Source organism: Oncorhynchus kisutch, linkage group LG19 (genome assembly GCF_002021735.2).
Source record: "Oncorhynchus kisutch isolate 150728-3 linkage group LG19, Okis_V2, whole genome shotgun sequence".
Lineage (NCBI taxonomy): Eukaryota > Metazoa > Chordata > Actinopteri > Salmoniformes > Salmonidae > Oncorhynchus > Oncorhynchus kisutch.
Genome location: NC_034192.2, coordinates 18,022,273 through 18,048,046, shown reverse-complemented (window position 1 = coordinate 18,048,046; position 25,774 = coordinate 18,022,273). Strand labels below are relative to the sequence as shown.

Here is a 25,774-nt window from a genome sequence, read left to right as displayed (position 1 = left end):
TCCACCAGCCGGATACTGTATCTCGCTGTCGGGAGTAATTAGCCTGGGCACACAAGGTTAGGATCAAATAGCCTTGGAGAGAGAGAGAGAGAGAGAGAGTATAAGGATGATACTCAGATTAGCAATAGGATGACATGTTTAAATAAGTGTGCCCAAAAGAGCTGCTGATATATGTCCCAAATTGCTGACCTGTTAGAAGGCAGCTAGCTGACCCAGCACTGTTCCCTGCCTCCCTCTCTACCCGGGCAGGAATGGGACTGCAGAGTCATCACTGTCTTTCTCTCTCTCTGCCCCCCTATAACCCACCCAACCCCACTCTAGTACACACATGCACATAAACACGTGTACAGTACATGCTCATAAAATGTGATTATTTCGTACATCACTTTCATTACAGCTGCTGATTAATTTGCAATGACAATACACAAACATGCATGGTGACATAGCAGTATGAAAAGTACCTTGAACTCTCTTCTGAAGGGAGAAGTAAGGCACACATGACATGGTGGAGTGGCTATCCACTGTACTATGTGACGAACAGCAACACAATACAAAACTACATACTATTTTCACAGGATTTACATGACAGCGAGTTGTCATAAACACAGTCCTTTGAAATCTAATTTGGGGATTTCCATTTCATCTTCTTTAAAAAGATGTAAACAGTCAAACGGTATGTGACCAGAGCCCCAAGTAGTGCACTACTAATGACCAAAGTCAGCAGCTTCCTGTTACGTAACATCCAGTAGTACATCAAGTTGGTCAGAATGACGATTGTGTGTGAATTACTCCGCTAAACACTCTTATTCTCAATCTCACTCGGGGTCACCGTGGAGATAAAACCGAACCAGATGATATTGATACTGGTCAGGAAATGAAAGAGAAGGGATAACGCAGAAGCAAAAGGCTAAGTCCCAAAAGGCACCATATTCCCTATTGTAGTGCACCCACTTTTGACCAGAGCCTCAAGTAATGCACTATATAGGGAATAGGATGCCATTTGGGACACATACACAAGATCTGGATCACTATAAAGCCTTTAATAAGCAGCATAAGAACTGGTACCTGCTTTGAAACTGTTGTGGCAGTGGCTTTCTGTGATGTGGTGGTTGGGGTTATCACAAACAGGCTTTACACAAAAGTCAAGACTAATTTCCCTTCTTTTACAGTCTCAATATTACGAAGTGATGTAATAAAAAATGTCAAAAAAAAAAAGGCCTAACACGGTATGATTAAAGAATGTTGTCATGGCATAATTTAGATCATAACATGATAACGCTGATGACTCAATGTTATGATTTGATGGCTTGATGTAATGCTGACTAAACATTCCAATTGCTTTTATATTGAAGGACTGTGCATCCGACACACCATTCCATAAAGTAGAGGTGAAATTTTTCCCAAATGGCTAAAACAGACCGATGGCCAGTCTCGAGAAAATACTTAAAACATTTTGTACAAATAAATGTCTGAAAGATACTGAAGGCCACCAAAAAGCTCATCAAACATCCTCCTATTCTCTCCTAGTGCCTCATGGACTGGACACATCATCTAATTTCACACAGCTTCCTTGTTCCTGCTCCTCCATGTTTGTTTACATCTCCCATCATCAGAAACATGGCCCAGACACCACACCAACACTTCGACCAACCAATGCAGTCGATGTTGACTGACTGCACTGAACTGAGGCTGGCATGCAGCTCTCGTCTAGAGGTGGAAACCAGACAAAGCCCTCCTGAGAGATCAAAGTCAAAGTCCTTTAATTCCTGATGTGTGTGTGTGTGTTAGAGATCTGAGGTGACACACACGCAAACATGTAAGGGTGTGTGTACACACACACACACAAACACACACACACGCTCTGAGGACAGAGAGAGGGGCAACATCAATCCATCTGACCAGTCTGTCCACAGAGTCTCTCAGTAGCGATGCGCAGCAGAAGTGTGTGTGCCAACGCCACTCCCTCCAGTCTCCTGAGAAAAAATGCTGCTGTCTGCCTCTGACTCAGGTCTGGGCTCACATCTGCATCAGACTGCAGCAGACAGCACTGGTTACATTCAGACTCACTCCTAGGAGCAGAGCACAAGTCTCAAATCACTTTCTATTCCCTGCATAGCGCAATACTTTTCATCCGAGTAATACATCATATAGTGCACTACTAATGACCAAAGTAAGCAGCTGTGGATAAGTGAAAAGATTATGGATATTATGGATATTCATCATAGTTATCACCTTAATTTAGCTAGAAGGGAGGGTGAGTGACTCATAATGGGGTCATGATGGAAAGGCAGAAGGGTTGGTAGTCCACTGCAGGCTGTGCTCAGCTGCTCATGGGTGTATATCAGCAGCATTGAAATCATAACACAGAGCTCCTTGTATCTCAACACTAGGGGTCAGCCATGTTACAGAGGTAAGGACATTAATTCAGATCACACAATACAATTTCCCAGCAAGCAGCTCCTCTACTCTGCCTCTGGCCACAAAACAGGCCCCAGCTGGTTTCTCCTCTACTAAGACTCAGGGTCCATCCCAAAGGCACCCTATTTCCTATGTAGTGCATTACTTTTGACCAGGGCCAATAGGGCAGTAGTGCACTATATAGGGCATAGGGTGCAATTTGGGACACTGACTTAGACACATCCAAGGCTTCTGACTATATCCATTATCCAACTGTGTCTGCAGGGCTTTAAATTTGTCCGGGCTTTCTTGATGGACAGCGGTTTCCAGCTGTGTGTAGAAAAAGCAGACCTGACCACAGAAGAGTACAGAGGAAAGAAGCGAGCCACATCACAGGCAGTAGCCTGAGCGAAAGCACATGGTGTAACTGCTTCACTTCTCTGCAGCGATACGAACCCCTAACCACAGCTGGAGGAGGGGTGAGAGGAGTGGGAAGGACAGGGCACAGGGTTTGATGCCAAAGAGAGAGAAAAGGGGGGAAACGAGTATCCTGCATTGCACTTCCGTGGCCCATCATTGACACACTGCCCTCAGAGAAGTGAGTTCAGAGTGAGTGACATTCATTAAGGTCTACCCCATCCAAAACCAAAGAGTCATCATCATGCCCAACCAGCTGGTCAGCCTACAGTCTCAGACAATTTAATAAGGGGTGATGACACCAGATGCATGTAAAGGTATCAATGGATGGCACCTGTCTTACTTGAACTCATGAATGCATTTCTGAATGAAAATACAGTTTCAGCATCTCCATCTCATTCTCCCAATTTCATCATACCTTGGGAAGTCAGTCTGTACTCCCTGTCCTTGTGGTCACCCTGAGTACAACCAGACCATGTGAACCACAGCTGGCCTTTACTGGCAGCACACAACCACAACAGAGAGGTGGAAGAGAGCCTAACAGCCCTTCAACCAACACACACACACACTTGTGGACTTCTGAGGCTATTTGACAGTTCAGGCAGGGATTTACTCCACAAAAGGGTTAGATTGCAGGCTAATAAAAACATCTGAATGGAGTGTACTAGTTCCTTTTGAAGTGCCTTGTTCTGGGAAAGACAGCTGCAAAGACATCCATGTCAATCTTCACAGTATTGTTGTTTCTGTTTCCGATCTTGAGAGCGAGAGAGACAGAGAGAGAAATGCTGGAAGAGCAAAGTTGAAGGACTACTCATGGCATCACTAAGTATCCACAGCAACCTGTTGTGACACGAATGCATACTTTCCTCACTGACTGCAATACACTGTTGAGTCGGTGGAGTGTTGCAAGTGTTTCCTTGTATTTCCGAGCCATATTAGGGCATCATCTATACACCACTTATCTATACAATCCTGAATCACATTTATATAGCATATGTAGGGAGATCTTGGCCCATCTAATTTTACAATGCTGACATAACATCTTGCATCTGGGTGCAAAAAACAAAACCATTATGCATACAGATGGGGAATATCATTGAGGTTTCTTGTAAACTCAAATCTCATCTCACTTTTGGCACACATTGTGGTTTTCAGCAGATGAAACACTGGAAAAGTACCGCAGAGGAAATGTGGGCAATAACAGTGTGTGAATGGGGGGGGGGGGGGGGGGGGGGGTCTTTTTTTTGTGGAAAGCACCAGCCAGGACAGGTTTCGACTGGCTCCTCATCCAGCTCTAAGGCTGCAAAAACAGTCATAACAATTGTCGTCATTCCTTAGAAGGGTGAGAAGCAGGTTAGTTGGATATGATAGGAGTAGACAACAGTTGATTTAATGATTTAGGATCAGGTTCATACTAAAACATTCACATTTCACTAGTTTAGCCACAAGACATGGTCATCAATCTTTTCAATTGCCCTAACCCTAAAATAATACCACATTTGATCCATTTCATCTCAAACAAAACAGTAGGTTTCATTCTGCCGATTCATCCAACTAACAGCTGATTTGAGATTTATTCTATGTGGTTTGGGTGCCACTCTGAGTTCAATTTTGAAAACTACATCAACAGTATTTGAATTGCATTGACTGCCCCCAAGAGGATGTTTTAGGCACTGCTAATCCAGAAAGATCCATAATCTGATTTATGCACCATCATTTCTGTTCTCAAAAACTTTATTTGAATTACGTTAAAATCCTGCATGAATATAAAAACCAGGCAAAAACAAGAACCAGAGTACTTGGGGGGGTTGAACCTTTATTTTCACAGCCATTCTGTTGGCTGTCCATCCATAATCCACAGGTATAAAAGTCTGTAAAGAGTGCAGTATGAATGTCAAGTGTTCAATAACTGCCATGTAGTTATTTAAAAGTAGTGGCCTCAGGATATTTTGATGCTGTGAGCTATAGGGATGTAGTCTCACAGGTCACAACCACCTAATACATTTACTCCAAATGCTCTTCCTGGTCTGTTCCAATTGGTTCTTTTCCTGAGGTCAAAGGTCCACGTGCTCTTCTGGACGTTTCACTGTGTCAGCATCCTCCTCTGAAGGTAACAAAGACAAAACCACAAGCACTTGAAAATAACTGACCAACACTGGAAGTCCCACACCCCTCAACTCATATACTGTACAAGGCAACACAATATCCTTTCCTTGTGGTGTTTATTTTGTCTTTATGTATAGCGTACGCTGCAAAAGGAATGACCTCATTGTGGACATAGAATTTGAGAAAAAACATCAAACACATACTTGCTTGATCATGCACTGATGTCAAATACAGTGTCAACCAAGAGAACCAAGAGTCATCTGATACAACTGCACCTGCAGTATTTCAGAGAGTATTCTGTTACTGTAGTAGTAACTACAGTGTACTTAACCTGATTTGGATTTAATTCATGGTTGTGGTCAACATGACTTATTATGCAGAATGCAGTTACATGAAACAATAACACAAGATAACTAACGACACTCAATTAAAGTGTGTTGTCATGTATAAAATGCATAACAGGTTGTTATTATTGATTACCTGGCTCAGGTATTGTGACGCAGACTCCCTCCTGTTCCTCGTACCCGCTGGCACAGATACAGATGTAGCTTCCTTTGTTGTTCACACACTCCTGGTTTCCCGCAGTACACACAGCTTCAGGCTGCTCACACTCGTTCACATCTAAACAGATCAACCATCAAATTGGTTTTCAGCACTGTCTAATGACTTTGACAATTATTTTTTAAATGTTGTTTACATTTATTAAAAGCATTAAATTCCCTCAGTGTACTAATTTCATGACTCTATAACCAAGAATGTATTCAAAATAGCTCCTGAAGTTTTATAATTGTTTGTTCGGCAATGGGAAAATATGGTCATTTTTTTCAATTTCCAGAAAAAATTGTTTTGGAGATGAGGTTCAGACAGAGGTTTTATAAAGCCCTTTTACATCAGCAGTTGGAAAAGTATTTGCATAGTAACAAACAGCAACCATCCTCAGTAATCACACCACCAAATAATTGATTAAAACAGACTGTTTTAAAATGAAGGTCTACAGTAGCCCCAACAGCACTTTGTAGGGTAGCACGATGGTGTAGCCGGAGGACAGCTAGTTTCCGTCCTCCTCTGAGTACACGGACTTCAATACAAAACTTAGGAGGCTCATGGTTCTCAACCCATTCCAAAGACTTGCACAGTAATTAAGGCAACTTCCAGAGGACAGCCTCCAACCTATCGGAGCTCTTGCAGCATGAACTGACATGTCCATCCAATCAAAGGATCAGAGAATGAATCTAGTACTGAAAGCATACTCTACAGCTAGCTAGCACTGCAGTGCATAAAAAGTGGTGAGTAGTTGACTCAAAGATAGAAAGACAATAGAAGTACAGTTTTGAACAAATGAATTTCTTGAAAAATTAAGGAGAAACAAGAGAGCTAGCTATATATAGTTGTATTTCTTTCATTTTCACTTTGCTGGCGAATGCAGCTAACTAGTATAGCTTAAACTGAAACAGAGGGATGCTATGTTAATTAGCTAGCTATGGCTATCCAACACTGGAACTCTTCCAAGTCAAGGTAAGCTTTAAGTTTTAGTAATTTAATGCCACCAGGACCCGCCGGTGAAACTGCTGAACTGCATGATTGTAGCAGATTTACTAATGTGTTGGGAATGATGTTCGCTAATATGGTGACAATGTAGGCTGTGTGAAGCAGTTATGATATGAAGGTGTTGCTTGGAAAGTTTTTCTTCCGCCTGGTCACTAACAGCTGATGTGTTTTGCACTGAAGTCCACAAGTGAAAAAGTGAGGAGGAGAGTACGTAGATGCGATACAAAGCACAAAACTATCATGCTGTTCGTATGTGGCTGCTATGAAAGTGCTATGTGCTAAGTGCTATGAAAATATTCATTCCGGCAATTCTGTTGAAAAACATTTAAAACGGAAGCGAACGGAATGGGGATAAATATACCTGAAGTTGTCCAAAAGAAAGTCTTGTTTGCTAAATTTGAGTATTATGTAGTAGCCTAAACCTATCGATGTTACATTGGGCTGGGTGAATAAAATACGAATGACAGTCATCCAATATGCTGTAATAGAAATAAGGCCATGCTCATAAAACAAATCATCGTCCTCCCTCATCTTAAATGTCACAGACCGCCAAGGAGTTACGAGCATGTCAATAAGCATTCAACAACATCCATGTCATTCCCATTTCATTAAAAGATGCAATGTGTTACTTTTTGGGTGACCCGACCAAATTCACATAGAAATGTGAGTTACAGATCTGTCATTCTCATTGGAAGCAAGTCTATGAAGCGGTAGATATGTTCCATGGGTGTTATTTCTATGCTTCCTGTTTTTAAGTAAGTATTTTACTTTCGGTTTTGTACACCAGCTTCAAACAGCTGAAAATACAATATTTTTGGTTATGGAAAATATATTTCCCAGCAGTTTAGATGGTACAATGATTCTCTACACTATACTTGCCTGACATGTCACAAACTGAAATTAGGCAAACAAATAGAATTTCAGCAACAAGGAAATGGCGGAGCGATTTCAGCATAGTGCATCTTTAAAGCATAAAAAGTATATTTAAGCAAAGTATCTGACAGTTAAAACATGGATCTAGATTTAGCATGTAGAGAAATGTAGGGATAGCATTGCGAGTGGTAATGTACTGTATCGTCCTGCCTTTAAGGTAGTGTCCAAACTATGGACAAACCTCCATTGTGGACGAGTTACTCTATGTCCAAGACGATTGCCTCTCTGTTACTGGCCAACAGGGTACACAGGCTGGACAACTGAAGGTGGCAACATCAAGGAGGGAAAGAAGGAAGGAAGGATAAAATCATGAATAAAATGACAAAGAAGTGATGAAGGGAGGGAGAGAGGAAAGGAAGATACTTCAGGGCCATACTGTAAGGTGAGATGTCCTAGCTCCAAGTGTGGGTAACTGCATATGTGGAATGTGACAAAGTGGGCATTGCGTGAAAAAAAGCGGGCAGATTGGTCTCCACTCAAGACTTTTGTGTGACTGCTTCCTTGTAGCATTTTAGCAAAGCCGGTTAAGTATGTCAGGAAAAGTAACGTGGCACGTTAGGAGAATGAGGTTTAGGTTAGGCTTAGCTAAAATGCTACAAGGAAGCGGTTACTTTTTCGATACACTTCGTGTTGATCCTCCCACTTGTTTTGCAAAGCCCACTTTCAGACACACTCCACGAACGCAGTTAACCATGACTCCCTACCTGTGCAGGTGCCCTCTGTGTCCTGGTACCCAGGAGCACAGCTCTGGCACTTATCAGGCCCTGCCTCAGTACAGCCTGAACACACCTTATCACAGCCTACCAGAGAGGAGAACAGAGTTCAAATGTTAATACTTGTTTAAAGTTTATTACAAATAGCTTAGTCAGTATACATATTTATATTTTCAGTCCCTAATAGAATAGCTGTATGCATCCAACAATATAGTAAATATGGTCCTCTCACTAAGTAGTAAACCAGTTTTACAGTACCTTTACAGGAGAACGAGCCATCTGTGTTCAGACAGTACTGATCCTCTTTGCAGAGAGGAGGGTCGTTCAAGCACTCGTTCACATCTAGTGTCACACAATGAGAAGCAACAGGAAAAGTGAATTTGATCTTGATGTCAAATTCATGACAGGGAAAGTACTTATGCCACAGAAAAGTATAAAAATGTCTCTCTCACCAAGACAGGCCCCCTCGTCATCCTCCCCCCAGCCAGTCTTGCACTCCTCACAGTCCTCATTGGTTAGACCAGTGCAGGTCTTGCAGGAGGAGTGGCACTCTGTAGTGTATGGGATTGAGTGGGAAAGGTGGTCTGAGATGCATGCCCTGCTCCAAATACACCCCTAGCCTGTCCCCTAGGCACATTGCTTAGATCTGAAAGGAATGGATTTGTGTAAACCATTGTTAAAAAATAACATGCAAACATAATAAACCAAATACCTGTGCATAGTGAAAACGTGTCGTTCCTAATTTCATTGAAGTATCCGTCGATGCAATCCAGACAGAACTCCCCCTTGTAACCATGGTCACAGTTGCACCTGCCATTACCCCCTCGTGTTCCATCACCGTCACACACACCGTTGCCATGGCAAGGCCTCTCGGAACCCCCCACACAGGCTGTCAGAAGGAAACAGATGATTCTCATTCACCCATGGCTGGTTGGTATTAGTCAAATAAATGTGGTGTTGGAGGAGTACGTATTTACCATTGCAATCAGGGCCAAATGTTCCCTTCAAACAGCACACATTGATGGTATCAATGCAGAACCACTTATACAGATCAGGATGCTTCTTTTGCCTGGATTGGAAGAGCGCGATGTCAAATCACAATACACCATTGACTTGTAGCCTGGAAGTTCAGATATTCTACAAGGACAAATAGTGATAAGGGGTCATGAAATCTGATGTCAATGGCCTATGCTCCAGGAGAAGTAAAAGGCCTAAGTAAGTAAGTAAGGGTTTTTGTGCTCATGGGACATGTGCTGCCCTCGTGTTCTAGCTGATCACTCAGGTAAAGTACTCACCTCTTGAACCACCAGGTCTCAAAGTGGTCCTCATGCTCCTCTACCATGTGGTTACAGTCAAAGCTGCTGCTCTCACACAGATTCTCCAGAATCTCAACTAGGCGGATCTCACTGAGGAGAGAGGGAGGAGGGAAAGGGAAGAGGAGACAGAGAAATCAGCTTCTATTGTGCCACTGGGTCAACAGAGAATACGTGGTCTTGGTCAGCATGACAAATAGGTTTAGCAATCACTGATCAGAGCAAACAGATATGTGATAAGCACAGCAACAGTCCAGCATTAGGAGGAATCGTTTGTGTGATGAGTGGTGTATAGGAATCTTACCTCGTCTCATATTTGGAAAGTGCCCTCTCCTCCCAAGCGGTGTTTCCTCCACCAAAGTTCTGCTTTTTTGTTTGGTCCAATCCCTGTTGGTACAAGTAGTGTGAGGATGAAGACTAGCTAACCAGACACATATTATGGCAGTCATTTGATCAATTGTGAAAATGTACTACAGCACTGTGTCTGGTAATCTGGGTGTAAAGAGCACACATATGTTAGCTAGTTATTTGGTCTGACTCCCACATTATAAACTGGTCTAACGTTAATTGACTCACTAGTATACTGGTGTTACGATATGTTCAGTCATATTACATAGCCTACATCAAGGTCAGAACAGGAGGGCTTAGTTACATTAAAGCATTGCAAGCACAATACACCATCATTGGTTGCCCACTGGTAAATAAAAGCACATCAATTGATTGTGGTTTGAATCAGACCAATTGATAGTACTGCCAAGCTAGCTAAGGCAAATTATTCACAGAATAACATTTCAAACTTACCTTAATGAAGTTATCAGCTATCTGTTTGCAGGTATGACATGAGCTTTTTAAGTCTTTTGCATGGGTGCATTGTGATAGTAAAATAAAAGCTAGGTTAAAAAATAGCCACAATAATTGACGGAACGATAGCATTCTGGCTAACTACAGTAACGTTAGATGGATAGCAGTTGAATGACTCGAAGTTTCACATCATAGCTAACGTTATACCTTAGCCACTTGCCAGCAAACTTCCTATCCCTAACAACATGCAGCACAGAGTCCAGCCACATATAAAACAATTCATTGGAAGTTAGCTAGCGTTATCTATGCAAAGCATTCGAAAGTATTATGTACATGCAGGTAGAAAAAAAATAGCTACTTTTTTCCGGACAGGCTCTTGGTACGAGTGTGGCTTGTTGTGATTTGCCATTTTGCCCGTCAATCACTGTAAGTACCAATGATATTCTGCCACGCGCGGGACACCGGTCTTCATTCTTCCCACGTGGAAAAATAAATTAATATTTCCATATTCTTGCGCATGCGTCAACTTCCTATTTGCGTCACGTCATGGCAGAGAAGAGGGCTGCGTCTGGGAAATCACTGTTGTTTGTACTCATTTCGGTGACTCTATTACATTTGTTTATTTGTCCTTTTACAAAAGTTGAAGAGAGTTTCAACTTACAAGCAGTGCATGATATTCTTTATCACAGACTTGATTTTGAAAAGGTAAGACAGACCTACGCATACAACAGCCAACTAACGTTAACGGTAGCTAGCTAAAAGTTAGCTAACATTAATCTTCTTTACACATGCATGGTGCAAATGCTTGTTGACAGTGTTACACTATCTTTTGATAACGCGTTCTACAACATTACCTTCCCGTAAGTCATTTTGTGCCCACCTAAACAATGACAAATAGTTTAGGCTCCCGGGTGGTCTAAGACACTGCAGTACCTGGTTCGAATCCAGGCTGCAACACATCCGGCTGTGGTTGGTAGTCTCATAGGGAAGCGCGCAATTGGCACAGCGTCGTCCGGGTTTGGTCGGGGTAGGCCATCATTGTAAATAAGAACTTGTAATTAACTGACTTGCCTAGTTAAATGTAAATGCCAGAACTCCATTGCTTATGTTGACAGTATCTTCCCACTGTCTCACCAGTATGACCACCATGAATTTCCTGGTGTGGTGCCACGGACATTCCTTGGTGCTGTGTTCATATCAACGGTATGCTCCCCATTGTTCTACCTGCTGTCACTACTGGAGGCTTCTAAATTCTACACACAACTGATGGGTAAGTCCTGCTACTATTATATGATATCCATAAACAACAGCAGTGCAATAGAGAAGACCTGGGTTCAATAGATTTTTTCACTTTTGGGACTACTCAATTGTTTCCATAGTTCCAGACAAACTAAATCAAGTACAGCTTGACAGGTATGGCACAAATCAGTCCACTTACTCAAATGTATTGATGTGTACCTTTTTTGCTATCCAGTGCGAGGTTGCCTGGGAGTGTGTGTGACATTAGCTCTATGGAGCATGCAGAGGGAGGTTCGGAGGCAGTTCGGGTCGACAGTTGCGGGACTGTTCTGTCTCACCTGCGCCTCACAGTTCCATCTCATGTTCTACAGCACGAGACCCCTCCCCAACGTATTTGCACTGCCAATAGGTAAGAGACACTGATATATATATATTAAAGACATGACTATAGTATACAAATTTATTGGATGAAAATTTTGATGAAAATACTGTTGGAGAAGCCTCATGTAGGATAACTCATAATTTGTATTATAGATGTCGACCGATTAATCGGAATGGCCGATTTTATTTAAGGCCGATTTCAAGTTTTCATAACAATCGGAAATCAGTATTTTTTGACACTGATTAAAAAATGTAAAAAATGTAACACCTTTATTTAACTAGGCAAGTCAGTTAAGAACACATTCTTATTTTCAATGACGGCCTAGGAACGGTGGGTTAACTGCCTTGTTCAGGGGCAGAATGACAGATTTTTACCTTGTCAGCTCGGGGGATTCAATCTTGCAACCTTACAGTTAACTAGTCCAATGCTATAACCACCTGATTACATTGCACTCCACAAGGAGACTGCCTGTTACGCGAATGCAGTAGAAGCCAAGGTAAGTTGAAAGCTAGAATTAAACTTATCTTATAAAAAAACAATCAATCATAATCACTACACATGGCTGATGTTATTACTAGTTTATCTAGCGTGTCCTGCGTTGCATATCATCGATGCGGTGCGTATCGTTGCTCCAATGTGTACCTAACCATAAACATCAATGCCTTTTTTTAAATCAATACACAGAAGTATATATTTTAAAACCTGCATATTTAGCTAAAAGATATCCGGGTTAGCAGGCAATATTAACCAGGTGAAATTGTGTCACTTCTCTTGCGTTCATTGCATGCAGAGTCATTGTATATGCAACAGTTTGGGCCGCCTAATTTGCCAGAAGTTTACGTAATTATGACATGGCATTGAAGGTTGTGCAATGTAACAGGAAAATGTAGACTTATGGATGCCACCCGTTAGATAAAATAGGGAACGGTTCCGTATTTCACTGAAATAATAAATGTCTTGTTTTCGAGATGATAGTTTCCGGATTTGACCATATTAATGACCTACGGCTTGTATTTCTGTGTGTTATTATGTTATAATTTAGTCTATGATTTGATAGAGCAGTCTGACTGAGCTGTGGTAGGCACCAGCAGGCTCGTAAGCATTCATTCAAACAGCACTTTCGTGTGTTTTGCCAGCAGCTCTGCTGTTTATGACTTCAAGCCTATCAACTCCTGAGATGAGGCTGGTGTAACCAATGTGAAATGGCTAGCTAGTTAGCGGGGAGCGCGCTAATAGCGTTTCAAACATCACTCGCTCTGAGACTTGGAGTAGTTATTCCCCTTGCTCTGCTGCTTCGAGGGTGGCTGTTGTCGTTGTGTTCCTGGTTCAAGCCCAGGAGCAAGGAGAGGGACGGAAGCTATACTGTTACACTGACAATACTAAAGTGCCTATAAGAACATCCAATAGTCAAAGGTTACTTAAATAAAAAATGGTATAGAGAAAAATAGTCCTATAATTCCTATAATAACTTGGGAATATTGAAGACTCATGTTAAAAGGAACCACCAGCTTTCATATGTTCTCATGTTCTGAGCAAGGAACTTAAACGTTAGCTTTTTTACATGGCACATATTGCACTTTTACCTTCTTCTCCAACACTTTGTTTTTGCATTATTTAAACCAAATTGAACATGTTTCATTATTTATTTGAGGCTAAATGGATTTTATTGATGTATTAAATTAAGTTAAAATAAGTGTTCATTCAGTATTGTTGTAATTGTCATTATTACAAATACATTTTTAAAAATCGCCCGATTAATCGGTATCGGTTTATTTTGGTCCTCCAATAATCGGTACTGAAAAATCATAATCGGTCGACCTCTAATAAAAATGTCCACCAATGTGTTAAAAGTGCTACAGAAAGGATTTTTTCCATTGTAATTTCAGATCATGTCCATAATATATCTCCAGTAATAGTGGAATGATGGTGTTTCACAGTATTACTTACCCGGTCAATTGTGATTGGCTGTGATATTCGCCTATTGCTTTCTCCTGCCGAGTGGCACCTGTTGTCAAATTGGGAGAGCTGTTATGACTTTGGCTATGTTATGTAGTGGATATTGGATCAAGTGCCAAATGTAAAAATTACTCTGCCATTTCCTGGTTGCTACAATTCTACACTGTTTTCTCAATTTCAGTGAGGAAACAAGCACGGCATATTGTAGGGAATCATTGTACCATTTAAATCAATGTGAAATATATTTTTGATAACAAAAAATACAATTTGTACAGCTGTTTAAAGCTGGAGGACCAAAACTGAAAGTAAGGCTCAATTGCGAGTCTCCCATGTTACATGAAAATGGATTGGGGTGAGGGGGCAGATTTGTTTTGACTGGAGCCTAGTGCTGTTGCAATTAGCCTAGCTTACACATGCTATTGGTGAACAATTATAGGTGCAGCACCTTTTAAAATACACTACATGACCAAAAGTATGTGGACAACTGCTCGTTGAACACCTTTTTCCAAAATCATGGGTGTTAATAAGGAGTTGGTTCCCCCCTTTGCTGCTTTAACAGCCTCCACTCTTCTGGGAGGGCTTTTCACTAAATGTTGGGACATTGCTGCGGGGACTTCTATTCAGCCATAAGAGCATTAGTGAAGTAGGGGACTGATGTTGTGCGACTAGGCCTGGCTCGCAGTTGGTGTTCCAATTCATCCCAAAGTGTTTGATAGGGTTGAGGTCAGGGCTCTGCAGGCCAGTCAAGTTCTTCCACACCGATCTCGACAAACCATTTCTGTATTGATCTCGCTTTGTGCACAGGGGCATTGTCATGCTGAAACAGAAAAGGACCTTCCCCAAACTGTTGGAAGCACAGAATCATCTAGAATGTCCTTTTGTATGCTGTAGTGTTAAGAACTCCCTACATGGGAACAAAGGGCCCAGCCAGTAACATGAATAAGAGTCCCAGTCCATTATTCCTCCTCCATCAAACTTTACAGTTGGCACTATGCATTGGGGCAGGTAGCGTTGTCCTGGCATCCGCCAAACCCAGATTTGTCCGTTGGACTGCCAGATGGTGAAGTATGATTCATCACTCCGAAGATCACATTTCCACTGCTCCAGGGTCCAATGGCGGCAAGCTTTACAACACTCCAGCCGACGCTTGGCATTGCACATGGTGATCTTAGGCTTGTGTGCGGCTGCTCGGCCAGGGAAACCCATTTCATGAAGCTCCCGACAAAGTTATTGTGCAGACGTTGCCTCCAGAAGCAGTTTGGAACTCTTTAGTGAGGACAGGCAAAAAAATTGTCCCGTTCTGTGAGCTAGTGTGGCCTACCACTTCGCTGCTGACCTGTTTGTTGCTCCTAGACGTTTCCACTTCACAATAACAGCACTAACAGTTGACCAGAGCAGCTTTAGCAGGGCATAAGTTGATTAAATAACTTGTTGGAAGCTGGCGTCTTGTGACGGTTGTGTGCTCGATTTTTATACACCTTTCAGCAACGGGTGTGGCTGAAATGGCTGAATCCACTCATTTTAAAGGGGTGTCCACATAATTTTGTGTATATAGTCTATTTTAAGTCCTTTCTTCCAGCAGTTTCACTGATGATTATCTTATGCAGTTAAATGGTCTGTTCTGTTTTCTTCCTAGTTCTGTTGGCGTTCACTGCATGGATGGGGCAGAGGTATGGGTCCTTCATCTGTCTCTCTGCGCTCGTCATCATCGTGTTTAGATCAGAACTGTGTCTCTACCTGGGTCTTATGCTGCTCATGTCACTACTGAGCAGGAGGCTGGGGATCCTTCAACTGTTCTACTATGCCATTCCTGCAGGTGCTCTGTCACTAGGTAAATCTGTTATCAGCAACACTAATTATGGTCCTGGATAACTACAGAGTGTGCAGGCTTTTGCTCCAGCCCAGCACTAACACAGCTGGCTAGGCTATAGTAGTTAGATGAGTCGGGTGTGCTGTAGCTTGCCTGGAACAAATGCATACATACCCTGTAGTTTTTCAGGATTAGAAGTGTCATAAATATATGTGCTCTTTAGATGAACGTCTAATTTTATCTTCTCTCTTTCAGCTTTGACTGTCTGCATTGACTCATTCTTCTGGAATAAGCTGCTTTGGCCTGAGGGCCAGGTACTCTGGTACAACACCATCCTGAACAAGAGCTCCAACTGGGGAATATCCTTCACTTCACTAAATGCTTGTTATAAACCCCTAACAATAATGCCCACAGTCAACTAATTAAATCATGCAACGCAGCTTGACACCTGCTTCTCCTTGATCGATTCTGAGTCAGTATCAATGTTTGTGATAATATTACGAAAGTAATGGGGTCATTTTCCACTCATCACAGAGAGCCCACTTTTGATCTGAAAACAACTTGCTATCTTTCCTTGACTTTCTCCCCCAGTAAACCTCCCCCTTTCTGTGGTACTTCTACTCTGCTCTACCCCGTGCCCTGGGCTGCGCAGTTCTGTTCATTCCCCTAGGCCTGCTGGACAGACGGACGCGCACCCTGCTGCTGCCGACTGTAGGATTTATCCTGCTCTACTCTTTCCTGCCCCATAAGGAGCTACGCTTTATCCTCTACACCTTCCCTGTGCTGAATATAGTGGCTGCACGGGGCTGCTCCTTCATGTAAGGAGAGAGAGGCTGTTATTGGCATGAGTGTTGTCTGTTCAGGGAGGTTTAGTATAATGTTGAAAAAACATGGGAGAAGCTTATTGACATTTTTGGCCTTCAGGATGGAGTCACAGTTCAATTGTCTTTCGGGGGACATACTTTAAGTGTGGACAGAGAAACCACATTATTTAATAATGTTTAACCTTTTAATTCTCGGTCCTACAGTCTGAACAACTACCACAAATCTTGGATGTATAAACTTGGCTCCTTAATCGTGGTTGGCCAGTTGGTGACAAATGCTGCATACTCCAGCATATCTCTGTACGTGTCCCATCACAACTACCCTGGAGGCAGGGGGGTGCAGGTACTACATAAACTAGTACCATCTACATCAGGTAAGAGCAGTGATGTAGTGGAGGGTAAACGGTGTTTACACACCTTTCTTACTTTTAGTGAACTTTTCACCACCTTTTGTGGAAAAATGTATTATGTATAGTAGGGAGCGTTAATGTACTTGCTGCTATCAGTGTTTACCCACTTTATCCCTTGGTAAGAGGTTATACTTTTTTTTTTTATCAGACAGTAAGGGAAGTATCATGGTTGCAGAAACACTGATTAAAGGCTGTATGTAATCAATTGCTTCTCCTCAGATGTCTCTGTTCATATTGATGTATTTGCTGCCCAAACTGGAGTGTCACGTTTCTTAGAACTGAACAGAAACTGGAGGTTAGTTTGACTAGGTATTCTATTCTGGAATATAACTGTTTCCAACCTTCTAAAGGCATTCTAAGGATTCAGCTTTGTGTTCTATTGTCAGGTATGACAAGAGAGAAGACGTTGGCCCTGGACACCCTGATATGAAGACCTACACCCATGTTCTGATGGAGGCCAATGCCACTCAGATAGCACTACTCAAAGACTCTCACATGCCTTTGGCCTTTATCCAAGGTTACAGCAACATGTTGTTGAATGCCTTTCAGTTTCCTTTCTTCAGTATAAACCTGGGAGACAAACTGGTGTTGCTAGAAAGAGTACCCGACCCTGAGCGTCCCAGTTGAACTGACAGGGATGTCGTTTTTCAGGATTTTGTTTTTTCCTATGACCAAATTGTAAATAACCAAAACTAAATTGCAGTGTATTGAAAACAGAACACTCAATCACTCTTTTGGGCTATAAGTTGTTTGGAGCCAGGTATTGGTAGGGTACGCCGAAAGGATCACCTGCTTTATTTTTAATATGGAAATGACTAGAATGGTTAAGTTGGCCTTGCCAGACACATTCACATGCAAAGAAAGTGTGTATATAGGCCTTTCATTACTTCAACTGAAAATGATCCAATACAATATACTTATCCAATTTTACTCCACCAAACCAGGTAACTGGTTTACTGTCTAACACTTCCTTCAAACAAAGTGGTCAGATAACTGCCATCCTTCAAAACTACATTTATTTTTCTGAAATAAGTTCAAAGATCTCATTATGCTATTGATCCATTTTAATGTGTTTATGGTTTCCTATATGAACAAAACTGCTTGTCGTGATCTTTGGAATAAAACTGAAGAGGAAACTTGTCCTGTGTGTTGACTTACAAGGCAGTACTTGAGGCACTATTACATGTTTCTAGAGACCACTGTTTACAGAAAGGTTACATTTTAAACATTCCCTGGTGACTGTTCCCCATGACAGTGGGATGTCTGGGTCATGTTTTGTAGGGAGAATACTAAGTGAAGCGGTGGTGCCTGAACTTTTCTATTAAGAATATTTTTTGCTACAATGTCCACTACCAAACAGGTCCAATTTTGTATACAAAACCAGGAACAAAGGATTACATAAGAAACCTTTATTTACAAATGACAACAATTTGCATGGTTCCACGTTTATCAAATTAAGTTCAGAAATCATTATTTATACATATGTACATTACTTGACAACCCATAATTTAATCCCTTAAATAAGCTTAAAATTGTGCTATAGACATGTTCAAACAAATTGCTTCTGAAACGGCAATATCTTGCATAATATTAAATATTTCAGCAAGTTAAAGCAATTTCTAAATCAACAGTACCATGAGCCACAAATTCACAATGAAATAATTAAATAAAACTTAACATCTTTAAGTCACAGCATTTATTTTTGGGCCATGTGTTCATTTAGAAAAAAAACCCAGCATTGTTTCTAAAATTAAGCCATGATTTGCGCAAGTATTTACAGCATTTTGACCTGAATTATTTTTGGATAAGGCACAAGGAGAGAGAAGACAACTGACATTGAAAAAAAGACACAGGAACAAATATTCACAACCCCTACTGCTAAATACACCCCTCCCTCCCTGACACGTCACTGAGTTGCTGACTGATGCAAGTTCTAAAGTGTTTCAACAGTAGTACACATTAATGCAATTAACAATTCCAAATGCACTCATGTTTTGAAAATGAACCTCTGTATATCTATTTTCCATTAGTTACCCCTGAATCTAAAAGGGTAATTTCACAGTTCTATGAATTGGACCTTGATAAGGAGCTCCTCATAAGCAATGGTTTTAATCAGTGCTGATAATAAATTAACGGTAGGTTGACCTTTAGAAAGAGCAGCCCCTCCATGTTTTCTAGTAATGGCATGGGCTGATTCAGAGTGCAGTTCACACTGGCTGTGCTGAACAGAATCTCTGCTGGGACAATGCTGGGAGGGCAGCCCACGTAGCGGACAGCGACTTTGGCAAGGTCAGGCCACAGTAACTTCTTCAGGTTCCAATAGTCCAGCGGATCACAGCTTTGATCAAGTATGTCCTCCTCCAAGTATTCCAGCACTGCCAGCTCTGATGATTTTGGCTTGTCCTCCTGTTTTATCTTGTGTCTGATGTCATCCATGAGTGCCCAGAGGTTGTCCTTGTTGTTTGAGGGAGAGCCATTTGATGACGCTGGGACCTCTCCACCACATCCGTTGGATAGTGAAGGCTTTGTCTCAATTGAGGTAGAAAGGGACACCTGAAGTTCACTGATGAGGTCTTGTTTGCATTGCTCCGCCTCTTCCTCCGTGAACAAGGAAGCCTTGTACCGCGGGTCCAACATTGTCGCCCAAGTGTACCTGGGGTTGCGTAGGGTTGATGACATCCTACTCACCATCGCTTCCTTCAGAGACTTGAGCATGTTGTCGATGCCCATCGTCTCGTCGAAGAGCATGTCTATCTTTCGGTTAAGGATGTGTATCAGTGGTATGACTTGACCCAGAGTGGCAGTGCGATTGCTCATCTCCCTGCAGGCCACTTCGAAGGGCTTCAACGCATTGCACACCGACTGCATCACTTCCCATTGGTCGCAACTGATCATTTCCCTGAAGTTGCACTCTATTGACATCTCGTCGACCGCTTTCTTTTGTTCCACCAGACGTTCAAGCATGAAGAAGGATGTCCTCCATTTTGAGGGAACGTCCTGGATGAGGCAATTTTCAGGTAACTGGTAAACCTTCTGCAGTTCAGCCAACTTTTCCTTTGCTTTGTCTGAGCGATACACTCGCTCACAGATCTTCCGAGCGATGCTGAGAAGGTTCTGAACCATCCTCTGACTCTTTATGGCTTCGCTCACAATTAGGTCTATGGTGTGTCCAAAGCACTGCACGATGACATGGTCGTTGTCCTCCAGGACATTTGCAATGGCATTGTTGTCGGTAACAGTAAATCCTTTCTTCAGCCCTAAGGAGCTGATCCAGGTGTCCCAGAAGTATTCGAGCTGCTTCTGTATATTGAGCATGTCATGGTCACAGTCTATCTGTGACACACTGAGGAGAGCAGAGCAGTGAAAGTCCTCGCCCTGAGGTCTAACACATGATTCGTATGAAACCCAGTGGGCAGTAAGAGTCAGAAATTCCCGAGTCTGGCTAGTGACCCAGATGCTTGTTGTGAAATGGACGATACCACTCTCAGCCTCTTTCAGGTGTGTGAGAACAACCTCCTTCACCCTCTCATACATGTCTGGTATGGCAATGCTGGTGAAATATGAAGAGGAGGGTAGAGAATATTGAGGTTGAAGGTACTCCAGTAGTCGGTTCAAACCAGTGTTCTCTACTAGGGCTGATGGCTGAAGATCCAGTGCAAGCATTTCAGCAACGAGTTTGGTGATTTTTTTGGCAACCGGATGGTAGTCATCAAATCTTTCACAGTTTTCGTCATACACAGAAGTGTCCATGAGTTCGTGTTTAACGTGAATTTCAGCAGACGGCACATCACCTGAGATAGTACTGTTACTTTCAAGAACATTTCCATGAAATCTCTGCATGTGCCTAAATAAACAACTAGTTCCGAGGTTTGTCGTCTTTTTGCCACGACTTATTGTGCGGCTACAGTGCAAACAAACCACCTTAGTGGGATCGGAAGGGGAAATAGAAAAATGATTCCACAACTTTGATGTCTTTTTACTGAACACAGAGTTATGTGGCTTTTTCTCTTTAGCAGGGCTGTTAGTCAGTTTGGCTGGAACAGCCTCAGTGGCAGAAAGAATAGCGTAGGGATGAGGTGAGGAGTCCTTAGCATTTGTACTTTTTTGGTTTTTGAGGACATCAGGGTGCCTTCTCATTAGATGCCTCATCAAACAGCTGGTTCCGAAGTCGCCCCGTTTCCCCCGGCTGATGACACAGGGGCAGTATCGACAGAGGGCTTTAAGCTGATCCCCTGGAGAGACGATGAAATGGTGCCACACTTCGGATTTCACCCGTTTCATTATTTTTTTGTTTTGTTGGAAGATTGAACTTGCCGGATCCTCTTTCAGGCCTGAGCCCTCAAGGGACAGATCGCACGGTGAGGAAGGTAAAGGAACATCCTCATCTCGAAGTCCAAAGCAGAGATTGAGGGAGGAATCCTGTTCCAATTGGTTTATTGTGTTAGACTCCTTCACATCCATGCTTTCATCTTCGTTATGGGGCACTTCGTCAGATATTGTTTCTGGGGAGGATGGAGCGAAGAAGGATTCTTTTTTAATGTCCACTACTGAGTCCTGATGCAGCTGAGAGCGAGACAATAGCGTTGGTGGGTTTGTATATGGTGGTGGGATGTTGGAGCCCTGTCCATTTTCTTCAATGACAATTTCTCTGTGGGCTCTCCACATATGGCGAATCAGACAGCTAGTGCCCAAGTCCTTTCCATTTTTACCCCTGCTAAATTCATTCATGCAGTGTATGCACACTGCTTTGGAACTGTCAGCAGGTGACAGGTAGAAATGCTTCCACACAGCTGATCTTCTACGAGAACTTGAGTTTTTAGGAGTTGCAGCGAGGCGCTCAGACCCACCTCCATCCATCGCTTCTTCATGGTTGTTGTTGGAATGTGAGGATGAGACTGTGCCAGTGTCGTTTTTGGCACCCTGTTCTAGTTTTGGTTCGAGTTTTGGTAACACTTCTTTGGATGATGATATGTCAGAGCCCTCTGCTGAAGAGGTGGACGGTGAGGAGTTCTTTCGTGCGGCGGGAGTAGTAATGCTAGCTGCCAGGCTTCCGTTATTTGAGGGGGATATTACCGATGAGGCAGCAGAAGCAGTCAGAGTATTTGAGGAGAGGTCGCCATCTTGTAAAAGCACAGTGGGGTGAGCCCTTCGTACATGCCGCATTAAACAACTTGTACTGAGGTCCTTCTCGTTCTTACCTCGACTGAACTCTTTCATACAGTACATACAGATTGCTTTGGTACTATCACGTGGAGATATGCAGAAATGGTTCCAGGCGGGGGATTTCTTCCTGGGATTAACATTAGCGGGACTTCTCATGGATGACAATAGGCTTTGAGTGACAGCATCCATCGCAACCTCATAAAGAGTGCTTGTGTACCCACTAAGCATACTACTGTAATCATCTGTATTGTCTCTAGTAACAAAGGGGCCTACAGAACTATCATATGATAACCTTTCATCCTCTTGGGTCCCCTCCATACTATTTGGATCCTCTTCCTCAATATGTTCAGATGTGTCATTTTCTATCTTGACCTCAGTGTTTAGATTTAGGCTTTTGTTTGAAATGGCTGGAGAAGTAGGCCTAAGAGAATTATGTTTGTCACATGCCTCACCTGTTTCATTGACAGACCCATTCATTTTAAATTGTCCATCAACCTGAGAAATAGATAAATTGTCTGGTTCCTCCTCGTGAATTGAAGCCACGGGGGAAGAGTCTTTAGCCAGTGTTTTAGATGGACAGGAGGTCTTTGCATCTGCAGTGTCATGGGGGGCAATGCTGTATGATTTAAACACGTAGCCATCTTGCCCCTCAATTTTTAGACATGTTCCTTTCGCCTCTCTTTTCTTGTTTTCTATGCCATTAGTTTCTGAATCTACTACATCTTCTTCACTCTTAAGAGAGAGGTCTTCCTCACCATCCATGTTAGCTGACCAAAGTTCTGCGAAAAAAATCAAATTCTGATGTAGCTTGACAAAAGTTAATGAGTCATGGGTGTGAGAGCATTTCTCACACCAACGTTTCAGTCTGTTTGTCCAGTTCAGAAGGAGCAAGCTTGTAGTCCATTTTCTCCATTTACGAATGTGTCAAAGTTTCCACCTTTTCTAGTAGGATCTGGAATGAGAGAGAAATTCAATAAACATCAATATGTCAGCAAATAACAGATAAAAACAAGTTGACAGACTAGAAACTGTTTAACATGTCAGGCGGCAACCCAACAGACCTCACATTACCCTTAACAGATGTGTTAGGTTATATTATATATTAGACATGCTTAGCAGTACGACAGTGTAGAGCAGGGGTATTCAACTCTTACCCTACGAGCTCCGAAGCCTACTGGTTCTGTTCTACCTGATAATTAATTGCACCCACCTGGTGTCCCAAGTCTAAAGCAGTCCCTGATTAGAAAGGAAAAACAAAAATGCAGTGGAATGGGCTTGAAGGTCCAGAGTTGAGTTTGAGGAATGTAGAGTGATACTAGCCTACCATTATTTAGGTGGTACCCCACCCAAAACATTTTAATTTAAATGGGTTTCAATGTTGGTGTGCATTGCTTCCAGCAATGATTTTAACTTTGGGGTCCTTTAAGCCCCCTCCATGACAAAATGTATAGTCTGACATTACATTTGTGACATTTTATTCATATTCAAAGTAGGTATGATGATAATTTTATGTAATTATTACATGAGTATAATTTCCCAATGTATGGTTGAAATATAGCCTAGATCACAATACATTGTTATTGGTTATCAAATTAATAATCAGTTGCATGGTTGCCACAGTAAGTAAACCTTATTTTATTAGCAACAATGCCTTTATAATTAGCCTACAAATAAAACTGCTTATTGCACATTGAGTGTTCATTAAAATTAACTAACCCAGAACAAGAAACAAATGGGGAATTAATCGTTATTCATTCAGCCACCAGCAAACCACAACAAATGTTCCACCAAGATTGTAGCAACTACAGACGTAATTCGATTTTACAAGTGATCGGACCATATTTATGTCTGGAATCTAGACAAAATAGCTACCGCAGTATCATACTCGTTTTCTAGCTTGAACGTTATCCAGTTGGATAGCTAACTAGCTGGTTAGCGTGAAAGAAAGCTAGCTAGCTAGCTACAGTAGCCTTATTTCCTGATCCAACGTTAGCAAGCTGGCTACTACTTTTCCGGGTAGTTAGCTAACGAGCAACATCCAGGATTAAGTTGACACATGGATTTGCCTTAAAATAGTAGCTATTTCAAACTCTACTCATAATTTGGAGCCCATTTAGGTAATGCCAAATGCTAACCCCAACCTAGCTAGCCAGCCAAGTTAATAACAATGTCAGTGTCAAGAGGCTAACTAGGTATCACATTAAACCTAGCTACACAAAAACAAACATATATATACCACACACACGGGTTTCTAAAACAGAAATCTGAAACCATAATTTCACAAACCGACTAGCCTTTCAACTACATACATGAAGCAGCCTATTTATTAATTGGGGACAGTGTCCGATACAGTACAGACCCTGGTCGTGCCAGCTAGCTAAACCACACAGGGCATAACCTGCCTGGTGAGACAGAACCAGATCGTGCCCTGGTAATGGAACAGACGGACCAACCGAATCAGCCCAGAACATTACTCACGACGTTATTTGGAGAGAGAGAAAAATAGACTCCTAGAAATCATATTAGACCAAGATAGCATACATACCTTGAAATCGTGGTTTATGTTCCAGTTACTAAACAGTTAAATACGACACATTTGATTGATCCGGGGGGGATTACTTCATTGCTTTGTCTCCTAGCAGTTCACATTCAGTTGAATCAGGTCCACACAGCATCGGACGGAAGGAACACGCTTTATGATGTCACTGGGTGGAAGGGTTTTCCAATATGGCGGCAGGGACAATAAAATACGAAACATTCGTCGTTAAAGCAACACTTCTTAATAGATCAAAACGTGAATATTACTTCTTGACAGACGTCATGGTGCATTATTAACATTGTGTGCATATGCCGTCGCCAATACACAGACACTAATCAATTTTACCAACGGTGTTGTTTGTTTTCCTCCTGTTATCACTGCTCTTACATTTTAACCTTAACAACGGGGTTTCTTGACCTGAAGGGTCTCTCACAGGGGCACTGAAACCATCACGTTGGGCAAATGATTTACACAAACAAAACTCGACACTTATGCATATGAAAATATTTAACTTCTATAAGCACAGGCAAAACAAATTGTTATGAAAAGCTTGCTGTCTGAGAACAATGTGAAATCTAAAAAAGTTACTATGTGTGGAGTGAGTCTAAATTTAGACACTGTCTCAGCCAGCATGAAACTCAAATCAAATGTGAATTTTAACACAGTCCAAACTTTGAACAAATTACTAGGCTACATGTATGTAAATCCTCTTGCATGCCTTGAGGCTTCATATGAAGGGGAAGATGGGGTAAAGGATGGTGGCTAGTTTACTAAACTTGATCTGCATAACATTCCAAAACCAATAGACATACCTTTGTATGCCTCCTCATCTGTATACCTACAGACACAAAAGGTGAGCAGTTCAGTCATCTGCACTCAATACAGCTAGCCTTCAACATATTCTTATAGCCTACATGTTCTTACCTCTGTTGATTGATATCCATTTAATTGTGTCCATTTTCTGTTTTAGAAAGATTTGCACAAATATGAAAAGATAGAGGGTATCATCATAAAACAATAGGAATTTAGATACCAGGGACAAACCTTAAATTGAGGAGATCTTTACATTTTTCAGTTAAGTGCCTGCACCTGCTGTCCTTTCAAATCCAAATGTTTCAGTTGGGCAGTTAGGTTCCTGCGAGAACTAATGAGGTTCCTCAATGAACCCCAACAACAATGGGTTCTTGGAATAACATTTTCCTATGGGTTCTTGGAAGAACCTT

The 25,774-nt window shown here is 42.0% G+C and overlaps 3 protein-coding genes across 4 annotated transcripts; 1 reads left to right on the top strand and 2 right to left on the bottom strand.

Moving 5' to 3' along the window:
* Positions 1 to 4,605: 4,605 nt before the first annotated feature.
* creld2 (CRELD disulfide isomerase 2) lies at positions 4,606 to 10,646 on the bottom strand. Of its 2 annotated transcripts, XM_020452158.1 has the most exons (11): positions 10,229 to 10,646; positions 9,732 to 9,814; positions 9,410 to 9,520; positions 9,092 to 9,183; positions 8,827 to 9,003; positions 8,567 to 8,665; positions 8,373 to 8,456; positions 8,106 to 8,201; positions 5,401 to 5,541; positions 5,124 to 5,195; positions 4,606 to 4,918 (listed from the first exon to the last, which is right to left on the bottom strand). In XM_020452158.1, the coding sequence occupies exons 1-11, from the start codon at positions 10,358 to 10,360 to the stop codon at positions 4,869 to 4,871; spliced, it is 1,137 nt and encodes a 378-aa protein (XP_020307747.1). In that variant the 5' UTR covers positions 10,361 to 10,646; the 3' UTR covers positions 4,606 to 4,868. The 2 variants fall into 2 exon arrangements, with proteins under 2 accessions (XP_020307747.1, XP_020307748.1); XM_020452159.1 differs by lacking the exon at positions 5,124 to 5,195.
* Positions 10,647 to 10,757: 111 nt separating this feature from the next.
* alg12 (ALG12 alpha-1,6-mannosyltransferase) lies at positions 10,758 to 17,989 on the top strand. The gene is made up of 9 exons (XM_020452156.2): positions 10,758 to 10,933; positions 11,366 to 11,498; positions 11,703 to 11,876; positions 15,442 to 15,636; positions 15,871 to 15,974; positions 16,210 to 16,433; positions 16,644 to 16,813; positions 17,069 to 17,144; positions 17,236 to 17,989. Exons 1-9 carry the CDS (start codon positions 10,775 to 10,777, stop codon positions 17,474 to 17,476), a joined length of 1,476 nt encoding a protein of 491 aa, XP_020307745.2. The 5' UTR covers positions 10,758 to 10,774; the 3' UTR covers positions 17,477 to 17,989.
* A 254-nt stretch (positions 17,990 to 18,243) lies between these two features.
* On the bottom strand, positions 18,244 to 25,566 carry zbed4 (zinc finger, BED-type containing 4). Its single transcript, XM_020452154.2, has 4 exons — positions 25,476 to 25,566; positions 25,364 to 25,389; positions 24,558 to 24,717; positions 18,244 to 22,964 (listed from the first exon to the last, which is right to left on the bottom strand). The coding sequence occupies exon 4, from the start codon at positions 22,772 to 22,774 to the stop codon at positions 18,962 to 18,964; it is 3,813 nt and encodes a 1,270-aa protein (XP_020307743.2). The 5' UTR covers positions 22,775 to 22,964; positions 24,558 to 24,717; positions 25,364 to 25,389; positions 25,476 to 25,566; the 3' UTR covers positions 18,244 to 18,961.
* Between the last annotated feature and the right edge of the window lie 208 nt (positions 25,567 to 25,774).